Source organism: Notolepis coatsorum (genome assembly GCF_963971535.1).
Source record: "Notolepis coatsorum genome assembly, chromosome: 7".
Taxonomy (NCBI): domain Eukaryota; kingdom Metazoa; phylum Chordata; class Actinopteri; order Aulopiformes; family Paralepididae; genus Notolepis; species Notolepis coatsorum.
In genome coordinates this window covers 67,522,618-67,534,951 of record NC_140171.1, presented here as the reverse complement: position 1 = coordinate 67,534,951, position 12,334 = coordinate 67,522,618, and the positions used below count along the sequence as shown (strand labels likewise).

Sequence of the window (12,334 nt, the reverse complement as noted above, 5' to 3'; positions counted from 1 at the left end):
ACAGTGTCTGGGGGCATGACTACAGGGTCTAGTACAGTGTCTGGGGGCATGACTACAGGGTCTAGTACAGTGTCTGGGGGCATGACTACAGGGTCTAGTACAGTGTCTGGGGGCATGACTACAGGGTCTACTACAGTGTCTGGGGGCATGACTACAGTGTCTACTACAGTGTCTGGGGGCATGACTACAGTGTCTACTACAGTGTCTGGGGGCATGACTACAGTGTCTACTACAGTGTCTGGGGGCATGACTACAGGGTCTAGTACAGTGTCTGGGGGCATGGTCTACTACAGTGTCTGGGGGCATGACTACAGGGTCTGGGGGCATGACTACAGGGTCTAGTACAGTGTCTGGGGGCATGGTCTACTACAGTGTCTGGGGGCATGACTACAGGGTCTACTACAGTGTCTGGGGGCATGACTACAGGGTCTAGTACAGTGTCTGGGGGCATGGTCTACTACAGTGTCTGGGGGCATGACTACAGGGTCTGGGGGCATGACTACAGGGTCTAGTACAATGTCTGGGGGCATGACTACAGGGTCTAGTACAGTGTCTGGGGGCATGGTCTACTACAGTGTCTGGGGGCATGACTACAGGGTCTACTACAGTGTCTGGGGGCATGACTACAGGGTCTACTACAGTGTCTGGGGGCATGACTACAGGGTCTACTACAGTTTCTGGGGGCATGACTACAGGGTCTACTACAGGGTCTGGGGCATGACTGCAGGGTCTAGTGCAGGGTCTAGTGCAGGGTCTACTGTATGCATGACAAATCTATTCCTTGAGCCAATTGCTAAGACAAACAAGCTTGTTTACATTGTCTGAGAGTAAGGCTGCCCTCTTCTTTTGGACTATGTGACCTGCAAGTGAAAATAGCCTCTCACATGGCACAGAGGTAGCAGGAGTAGCCAGATATTTGCGAGCAAGAGGAGACAGCTGTCCATAGGCTTTTGCGTGAGCTGCCCACCACTCCAGTGGACAGTCATTCATTCCGATGCTGGGCTCAGCTTTGTAGAGGTCTAATTGTCCTGACAGTACCCTGACTTCATCTGAATCAGAGTCTGAAGACAGCAGGAGGAGGGTCCTCTTCGCTGGTGGCTCGTCCTCTGTGGCTTGTGGAGCAGCTTTGTCTGCTTCTGGTCCTGGCAGCATCTCTTTAAGCCAGGTCCACACCTAATAAGAGGGACAATTAATTAGTTGCATAGGACTTTTCATGACAGCCTAAGGACTTAACACTGGTCTTCTCATTCACACACACACCTCATCCCTCTCGTCCTTTGGTACGCTCTTCAAGTCCTTGAATCGCGGGTCGAGGGCTGTAGCCAGCTTCAGCCATCTGTTGTTGAGGGTCGCTTTGCGTGCGTCCAGGTCCTTCGTGAAGCTGGCCTTGAACTTTACCATGTAGCCCGGATCCTCCTCGTTGAGGTCCATGATGCGGTTTAGGTGGCAGAGTGCGGGGAGCACCACAGAGCATGAGACGTAGGTTTCCCCTCCAAGGAGCTCAGTCACATACCTGCAGTGAAACAAGAGAGCGAGAGAGAAAGAGGTGAAGGTGTGTGTATGAGAGGGAGATAGGTGTGTGTATGGGGGAGAGAGGGGGGGTGAGGTGTGTGTATGGGAGAGAGATAGGTGTGTGTATGGGGGAGAGAGGGGGGGGGGTGAGGTGTGTGTATGGGAGAGAGAGGGGTGAGGTGTGTGTATGGGGGAGAGAGGGGGGGGGTGAGGTGTGTGTATGGGAGAGAGATATGTGTGTGTATGGGGGAGAGAGGGGGGGGTGAGGTGTGTGTATGGGAGAGATAGGTGTGTGTATGGGGGAGAGAGGGGGGGGGGTGAGGTGTGTGTATGGGAGAGAGATAGGTGTGTGTATGGGGGAGAGAGGGGGGGTGAGGTGTGTGTATGGGAGAGATAGGTGTGTGTATGGGGGAGAGAGGGGGGGGTGAGGTGTGTGTATGGGAGAGAGATAGGTGTGTGTATGGGGGAGATTGGGGGGTGAGGTGTGTGTATGGGAGAGAGAGAGTGGGGTGTGAGGTGTGTGTATGGGGGAGAGAGAGAGAGGAGGGGGGTGTATGGGGGGAGAGAGAGAGGGAGAGACACTTACCTGCAGGGCTCAAGTACAAGCTCCAGCTTCTTCAGTTTGTCACACTCTGTGGGGGTCAGCATGGACAGCTTGTGGTTCTGTTGGGCCAAAGTGGCAGTCACAGCCTCCTGGTTCCTCAGGTACCGTGAGATCATGGCCAGTGTCGAATTCCACCTTCCAATTCAATAAAATAACTATTAGTCCCACTGGGGGTTGTTAATGCAGCATGATGCAATTGTACAGAACACAAAGAAATAAACACACACACACACTAAATTTACCCTAAGCATACAACAGGTAGTTAAACAGTCTCACCTTGTGGATACATCTTGTATCATGGGCTCTTTTGCTTGTCCGAGGGCAGTCTGCTGCTGCTGCAGTTCTTCTGTACTGGCAGGGCTGTGCTTGAAGTGGCCTACAATCTTGCGGCACTTTGCCAGGGTGGTGTCAAGGCTTCTGTCCTCAAGGGAGACTGTGATGGTTCTTTGCAGCACGTGTGCAGCACATGGCATGTGCTGGAACGGCATATAGCGCGCTGCTGCTATCATATTACGGGCGGAATCAGTCCCAATAGATGTGACTTTATCTTTTATATTCCACTCCTCTATTACTGTGTTGAACTGTTCAGCACACGCATCGGCGAAATGGCGGCCCACAGTTTTGGTCACCGTTAATGCAAATGATTGCAGTTTCCACTCAGTATCGATCAAGTGCACTGTGACACCCAAATAATTATGATTGCCCACCGACGTCCAGTGATCACCCGTTAGGGCCATTGGGCCAGCCCGTGCCAACACTTCTTCCCTCGCCTCCCTCTCTGTGTCATACATGTTGTGGATCCTTTTCATCACTGTAGCTCTCGAGGGTAGCTTGTAATTTGGGTCAGACGACGCTATTCGAAATGACTCCGCTAAACCCTTATCTTCCACTATAGCTATTGGCCTACAATATTTTGCTATCCACTTCGCGACGCTGTTGGTTAGTTTGTCTGTGGTGGATTTACTCAACCGTTTGCCTAACGGTAATTCTCCAAGAGTGGTTTGACGAAGCGTGCGAGTTGCTCTGGAGCTAACGTTAGCTACACTGGAGCTGCTCGAACAACTTGCCTGGACATGTTTAGCGTTCATGTGATACGTTAGACTAGAGCAGCTTCGGTGATACGCAAATTCTTTTTGACATAAGCTACATATTACAATGGTCTTGTTTACTGTCCCATCTATATTCTTTTTGAAATTGAACTTGCCGTTCATAGGTCCCAGGAGTATCGCCTCGGGTGATGCTGACATCTTGTTCCAGCTGAGCTAATTCCTTTGTGTGTTTGTTTTGTTTGATAGACGACGCATGTGTGAAGTGACGATCAAGTAGGCTACGGGTCATTCAATGGGCCAAGTTTAATACGCCCAACTCAAGCGTGGATTTCAAAATAAAAGCGCACCGATTTGCCACTTGTCTAAAGTAAATATAGGTCGGCTGTAATTAATTTTGCGTCAATTTTCATAACGCGATAATTTGCTGTGTAATTAATTTATCTAATTAACGCGATAAACTGACAGCCCTAGTTTTTTTTTGTCATTGGTCATTACTAGAAAATGATTAGCAAATATTTGGCACCAGAATAATATTCGTAAATATATTCTTTAGTCTTTAAACTCACTTTTGTTTGTACAAGCTGAATACATTTCCTACTTCCATATAACCAATGTCCATTTTTGTGGTTTTCTTTGCTCTCACAATCTATACATCCCATCCATGTTAAGTTTCACTTTCGGATTGGTGATGATGTCCAACCTCCTTTTGATTGACAGGAATTAGCTTGTTTTATTTCAAGGGAGATCATAAAACAATTAATTTGAAGCCCCATGTGCTGGAAGAACACGTGATACACAATGTATGGGGCCCCGCGCGCATCACCCGAGCAGAAAGGAACGTACGTGTAATCCTGGTCAGAACAATGGGGCAGACTACAATATTTGCAATTGTTAGCGCAGGTCCGACGCAACTTAGTCAAGTGACTCAGTTGGTATTGCTGATTGGCTCGAACACGGTATGTTTGTATACAGGGAACAGGTCTATACTAGTGCCAATTTCATCAACTAGCCTAATTGTTTAAAACTCAAAGACTTAAAGACCGAGCACACACCACCTCTGATCTCTCCCCTTCCTCCTCATCATAAGACCTGGATAAATCCAACCTGCTAGGATTACTGATGGAAGGGGTTGCTTTTTTGTCGTCTTCCTTCTCCCCCTCTTGGTCTTCCTGTGTCTGTTGGTGCCATGTGTTTATAGTACAGCCTATAGGATATGATCCATGTGTTGTACAGCCTATAGGATATGATCCATGTATTTATAGTCAGCCTATAGGATATGATCCATGTTACTCCATCATTTAATAGCTCATTATTTCAGTCAGATTGAATATGGGAAATATGGATTTGTCACACTAATAGTCTTATCCCTGTTTGACTTGTGTATGGTGTTTTATTAACTTATTGATTTGGGATTGTATGTCATTAACAGTGCTAAAGCAGCAGGGAGTTTTAATTTTGCTTAAATGCCCCGCATCTGGCTCTAACTAACCGTCTTCTCCTGTGTTCTACAGCTGCAGGAGACGGTCAAGAGGAAACTGGACAGCGCACGCTCACCCCTCAACGGCGATCAGAACGGCATCTGCGATGGCGGCAGCTACTCTCCGACCACCAAGCGGTTACGGAAGGAAGGCGCTGGTGGTTTGGACTCGCTAACAGGCCTCCCCAACAACAACAATAACAACAATGTATCGCCCATCTCTCCACTACACCACCAATTGGACATCAAGCCCTTACTGGTTGGGCCCAATGCTTCCGCCGGCAGCAACACTACAAACAATAATAATAGTAACCATGTGTCTGGCCGAGGACCAGACGATCTGGTCAAGAACGGCGGCAGTCACCTGCCGGACATAAAGCTAAACGGCTCGCTGGACCTGGAGGACGGCTTCAGCCTCCTCAAAGACCTGAAGCAGGAGCCACTGGACGATGGGGGCGGGATGGAGTCCTCTGACCCCCAGTCCCTCTCCAATCAGAACAAGCTGTTCTCTGACATCAACCTCAATGACCAGGAGTGGCAGGAGCTTATCGACGAGCTGGCCAATACGGTGCCGGAGGATGACATGCACGACCTTTTTAACGAGGACTTTGAGGATAAGAAGGAACCAGAGTTTGGCAGGCCGGCAAACAATCAGACGCCGGGTCCCCAGGAGGGGACCGGGAACGCCACCACTCCACTGCCTCAACCTCCACAGGGAGGCCCACAGGTTCCTATGGGCTCCCCACAGGTTAGTACTATTATACTAGTATAGTGTATCAGTCAGTACTATTGAACCTGATACTATAAAGTCACTACCTATTGAACCTGATACTATAAAGTCACTACCTATTGAACCTGATACTATAAAGTAACTACCTATTGAACCTGATACTATAAAGTCACTACTATTGAACCTGATACTATAAAGTCAATAGCATTCCTTCATTCCTAATTAGACAGCTTTAAAACTGTATTATACTACCAAATGTACCAAATAGAATGCATGCATTTATACCTTAACTCATCACGGGCCACCAGAAACCTTTCTGAGGGCCACCATTGGCCCGCGGGCCACACTTTGAGAATGCCTGCTATAAAGTCAGTACATATTGACCTGTTACTATAAAGTCATTACCTAATGAACCTGATACTTTAAAGGCAGTACCTTTTGGAACTGATACTATATTGTATAAGTCAGTACCTATTGGAACTGATACTATTAAAGATGTATAAAAAAAAATTAATTGCGCATTTATATATCGCTTTTATCCAAAGCACTTTACAATGTGTTCCTCACATTTTACCCATTCATTCACACATTCACACACACCGACGGCAGAGGCAACCATGCAGTTAGGGGTTAAGTGTCTTGCTCAAGGACACTTTGACTTGCTGCCCGGGAGGAGCGGGAATTGAACCAGGAACCTCCGGATTACTAGATGACTGCTCTACCTTCCGAGCCACTGTTGCCCCTAGGTATAAATCAGTACCTATTGAACCTGATTAGGGCTGCAGCTATCGATTATTTTAGTAATCCAGTATTCTACTAATTATTCCATAGATTAATTGAGTAATCTTAAGAAATACTTTAGCTTTTTTTTATTAAAGAGCAATGGTAAATAATATATACAAAAAAGAAAACAAGATGGGTATCTTATAATGAACAACGAATTGGTTTCCTTTTTAGAAAAAACTAAATTAGTATTGCTTAAATTGCATACAGTATATCTGTCAAAACTAGAGATGAAGACTAGTAAAGAATGTACATTAATTATGGCTACATGTGATGGCTAGGAATGTAAATCAATATGGTGGCTACTTATGGCGTTGCTCAAAATAAAATGCTGCAGATTTGTGTGAAAGCCTGAGCTTCATATCATGTTATTAGGATTATTATCACACACACACACGCACACGCACACACACACACACACACTCCCCTGCACAGTGGTGCATAATACCCCAGAAAGCAAAATAGCAGGTGGTGAAAGTAGCAATTGGAGCCTAAAATGCACTGTAGCAGTTGTGGGAGCGACCTCCATGGGTTCAGTCCAACTCAGTACACTCAGACAATCCCCATGCTTGGAACACCAGCCGAGCTGGCTTTTTAATACACCACCACCACACTAGGGCTGCAACCATTCAGTGTCAATGACGTCGACCATGAAATCTTGTCGATTAGCATATTCATGACTGACTCATCGTATTATGCGTCAACTTTGCGGTGGAAATGGCAGACGTTCAAAGTCATAACATGCGCAACGTGTAATCGAACTAGTGCGCAATGAATCACGTTCAAAATATAAATAACTTCTCTTCAACCACTATTCGTGTATTCGCGTATTCTGCCTAGAGCCAGGACTCGACAGTGCACCTTTCGCTCGCATTTGATAACTCTTTGACTCTCTCTCTCTCTCTCTCTCTCTCTCTCTCTCTCTCTCTCTCTCTCTCTCTAAATAAAATAGGCCAGGGCTGTACAATTGTGCATGATGAGTCGGTATATACACATTTAGAATAAAAATAACAATAAAGTGTGATGGAATATTTCTATTTTGACGTGGATTAGGCTAATTAGCTTTAACACTTTGAGTGCCAACGTTGTTCGCCGCCATGCGTTGAGTGCCAACGACGAGAAATCTCGTTATTTAATCGTTATTGCTTTTATTAGCGATATCTATTCATTTTTCTTCAATCCAGCCTCATGTTATCATTGGGACTGGCTCTGACCTCGAAAAGGGAAAATACCGCCCCCTATCGTCTCCCGGATGGTAATGCATCCATTGGATTGGACTCAATGGAAATGCATGGGGGGGAAAAACCCGGATTCCACATTTTACTTCTCAGGCATGTAACCCGAGACGATTGCATTCATTTTGGACCCTCAGAGCAGCGTGGATTATGTGTTTCAAGGTTGGATCGTTGGATCAATAAACGTGATAGATATTTGGAATGGCGATCAGGAATTGGAATAATCTGATGTGAGGTAAGGAATCTATTTTACCAGTCTTGGGGTAATCAGATGTTTTTTTCACATGTGTGTATATGACGTTAGCGCTGACCAGGTCATAGATAATCGATTTTTCAGCCCGCTTCTCTAGCGTGCATAAGTACACATATACTATCGATAATCTAGCATTTATTTGAAACCGATTCATAAATCAGCCGGAAAATGACAAAGTGTTGTGTGTATTCCAGTAAATGGCTATTTCCGCGGAATCTTTATTTTTTTCTAGAAATTTTCAAAAATGTCCGTTTTTCAAAACGGTATAAAACAGAAATGTACCGATGAAAAAAAACAATCCGTTTCGTACATGTTGACTGCAAGCAAGTCATTGATAAGTGGCAGGCGTATTAGACACATAGCCATAATATAGAATATAGAAATAGCTCCGTGAAAATCATGAAATATCGGAAAATCAGTCCCAAAAGGCTGGCATTCAAGCGATAAATCGTACGCCCCCTGCTGGCACTCAATGTGTTAACAATCCTGATTCCTGAACCTATTTTATTCAAAAGGAAGATATTGATTTCATATATATATATATATATATATATATATATATATATATATATATATATATATATATATATATATATATATATATATATATATATATATATATATATATATATATATATATATAAGTTTAATCGTATCTCCTGTGCTGGCACAAGCACTACCGTAGCGTGGAGTGGAGAGATAACACACACTACATATAATAACTAACTAAAAAGCTATTTCTTTTGCGTGTTTTTCAGCTACAGGCATGGTTGGTATGTTATGATAAATAATGTTATAGTAATGGGCGTGTGTTATATTATTTCAAGATAATAAAGTAACTATAATGAGTCAATAGATAAAAAGCAGTAATGGCATGTACTGTAGGTTACTCACCCTACTCATGTACAGTAGGAATCCACACTACACATTTACAGACGTAAATAAACTTCATGGCTCATCTCCTACTCTGGGTATTCAGTAGGTGGTGTCAAAGAGGAAACTACCCATGTGACCTAAGGATACTAGTAAAACTGTTTGAAATATTCAATTTCAAATATAATCAATTGTTGTTGTTTTTTCTGGTAAATTATTAGTTTAGATGAATCGACTAATCAATTAGATTAGATTAATCGATAACAAAATAATCGTTAGTTACAGCCCCTACACCACGGCACACGCAGATCAATTTAACTAAAACATAAAACTTGTAGAACGAACAAAGGATCAGAGAGATCTCCCGTCTGCTCTCTCGCTCAGTGTGTGTGTGTGTGTGTGTGCGTGTGTGTGTGTGTGTGTGTGAGCGCTGTCCCAGTTTCACTGAACATAAAGGGAGAGAGGTTAATCAACCTGACCAACCACACCTGTGTCAATTAACCCATTTTACTGCCACTTCAGCGAGCCTCCATCATACTTCACCCCTACATCCGACACCACCCCCCTCCTCCCACATTCACCACCAGTCCAACACAGCAGCTATATTCACCCCTATTAAATGTTAACGTTACCTTGTGTTGGGTCCGCTCTGTGGACTGAATGCGAAATTGTCCCACTATTTTCTCAAATCACGTCTTCTTCACATGTCCACTGTCCAGTCACAATGTAAGCGGGCTGTGTGACAGTAATAATCAAACACAGTGCGCTGTATATTTATATGGATTAAACAAAGCCTCGAAGCAAAGAATCTGCACCAATGCTTTTTTAGTAATCAAGTTACTTGAGTTTCCAGAGGAATCGTTTCAGCCCTAAATCTGATACTATAAAGGCCCAATCCCAATTCCCTTCCCTTGGCCCTACCCCTAGTTTTGGAGTGCCCTCAACTGGGTAGTGGCACTTCAGAACGGAGCTACAAGGTGAAGGGTTTAAATATTTACCTAGGAAATGGGACACGAATTGTTACATCAGTGGTCAAATAATGTAAAGGACTTTATGTATTTATGTAGTGATAAGTATATTTTACATGTATCCGCTTATTTGGATTTTGCAGGGCCTAGAAATGTAACCTAAAGGTGGATTAACATATGATAATGATAGACCTATGTATTTATTGTATGTATCATAGCACTTTATTTACAGTGTGTTGAGATTCAAAGCAACATTTCATATATACACGAGGAGACATAATACCAATAATCTAGCGTTGATTTCAGGATGATTAGATAATCAGCTGGAAAATGACAACGTGATAACTGGATTACAGTAAAATGCATTTTTCTCATCCTTCATGGGATTTACTCAGAATCACCCAAACCATACTCTTATTCAAAACGGTATAAAACGGAAATGTACAGATGAAAAAACAATCTGTTTTTTGCACGTTGACCAGAAGCAACTCACTGACAGTCGACGGCGTTATTAGATCCATAGCTATAATATAAAATATTCGCAAGTTTGGCATTCTAAAACTATATCCATTGAATAAAGACCTGGCGCTGAAGGGGGATCAGCGCCCCCTGCTGCTGGCGGTCAATGTGTTAAGGAATTTTTATTTTAGATTTCCGATGATCCGGGCGGCTAAGTGGCACAGTGGACAAGGCGCTCGCCACTAATGCAGGAGATGCTGGGTTCGAGCCCAGCTCTCGGCATTGCTACCAGCTTGGCTGGTCGTTCATACTAATACAATTGGCAGTATTAGGGGGTGGGAAGCTGGTGGGGTGGGGATCGGACGTTGTTGACAGCGACTCCTACAGGTCGGTTGGTGCGCCTGCGCAGCAGAATCAGGAAGCGACGAGGGCGGCGTGTCCCTCCCACGCAGACCATCGCCGCTGAGAGATCGCGCTGTGCAGGTGAAAAGATGCGACAGCTGCCTCCTCGTGTACCGGAGGGGACACGTGATGCAAGGCTTGGTCCACATTGCAGCCGGCTTGTGGGAGGCATGGCCTAACAGCGTTCGAGACAGGGGAGGGTAGAATTCGACAATACGAAATTGGGATGGATGAAAAATAGAAAATGGGAGAAAAAGTAGATAAAAAAAATATATATATTTCCGATGATCCGTTCCTATTAAACAAATTTCACGTGGCGGTCACCGTAGTTTCCTCCGAGAGTTGAATGGTTACAGTGCTCCATCCTGGACCACAACAAGCAGCGCTAAAAAAAACTAAATTTTGTTCTGGATAATGCCTAAAAGGTGCAACACCTGTGCCAAACGTATGTTGTGCAAGAGAGGATCCACTACGAACATGACTAAACACCTTCGCCTGCACGGTGGACAAATCAACGAGTGTACATTACTGTGTGACGTGTTGCCCCAGGTTAAGTGAAGATTTTATAACGTTTGTCTTATTCTCAACAGTGAGACAGCTGTTAACATGTAAATTGCTAAAAACGATGTGTTGAATGCAAACACTGTAATGTATTATTTCATAGATGAACATCCGCAGATTGCTAGTAAAGTTAGTAGCCAGCCTACTGCTAAGCCAGTGACCAAATTACGTCACACTGACTCCATTCACCTTAGAGCAGGGGTTCTTTATACCACAACCCAATTTTATTTAGGATTTTTTTGGGGGACCCCACACCATGGAATTTCAACGTGGAATTAAGGAATATCAAAATAAAATCACACGTTGTTGAACTTGATCATGCATATATATTAGAAAATGTATTGTATTACAGCACTGTTATCAATACATATTTATAAAATGAGGCATATTTAGCCAAACATTTTATTTGGGTCGCAACCCGTAGTTTGAGAACCGCTGCTTTAAGGCCTCTGCATGCTACAGAAACTGCGAAGCAACTGCAACACAACATCGACAATGCAACAGACAACTGCCTTTATGCTTCTGCAACATCGACGAGCAGCCTATGCAACATTGTACCCCGGATGTAGCTAGGTTCCCTAGATAGATGAAACTTCAATTCTCAACCAACCCATTGATAACAAGCAGAAAAATAAGCATAATTTTTACTTCCGGGCGGGGGGTTTCAAAATAAAAGAGCGACGTCTAAAAGCACTGTAAATACGTTTATTTTGTACAATATCTAACGTTAACACGAACTTAAACTAATGTAAAGTTAGTTTAGGTTCGTGTTAACGTTAGATAATGTACAAAATAAACATATTTACAGTGCTTTTAGACGTCGCTCTTTTATTTTGAAATCCCCCGACCGGAAGTATTTGTGATGTATTCTGCTTGTGTAACTTCTGTGTTTGTTGATGTCTGTAGAATAGATCGTTGGTGAACAACTAACTTTAGGTTAGTTTTAACGTTAGCTAGCAGCAGGGATGGACGCCTTTGTGCAAATGCAGGCAGCTACAGGCACTCGAGGTCGAGGAAGAGCTGCTGAATTTAATCGGCAGGAGAGAGAGCTCGTCAAAGCCGGATATATCCCTGTGGTTGTAGGCACGAAAATGCAGCCCGAACTACCTGTTATATTAAATTAATTGATTGCTGTTTAACTTGTCCCTGTGTCCAGTCCTTTTGATTAGCCCCACCGTTCATTGTAAACAATGATGCATGTAATTATATTAACGTTACTGTGTTGTTGTAGTAGCTATGTTAATAAATTCTGAATAGCATCAACGCTAGCTGGCTGGCTACAACAATGGAGGATGGTATTCTAATATTATTCTATGACAGCCCCGCCCCCATTCGCTAACCAACCAATCACTGCTACGCAACATCAACGCAAGGTTGTTCAGATTAGATTTTGGGGAGAGGTACGCAACATCCTCACAACACAGTCTA

General features: G+C 43.9%; 1 protein-coding gene across 1 annotated transcript in view; it reads left to right on the top strand.

The window, feature by feature from the left end:
* Positions 1 to 12,334, top strand: part of maml3 (mastermind-like transcriptional coactivator 3) — a gene marked incomplete at its 5' end in the record, with an annotated part of 329,880 nt that overhangs the window by 188,154 nt on the left and 129,392 nt on the right. Inside the window, one exon of the mRNA XM_084318854.1 lies at positions 4,677 to 5,390. Coding sequence (XP_084174980.1) covers positions 4,677 to 5,390 — 714 coding nt within the window. The remainder of the gene's footprint in view (positions 1 to 4,676; positions 5,391 to 12,334) is intronic.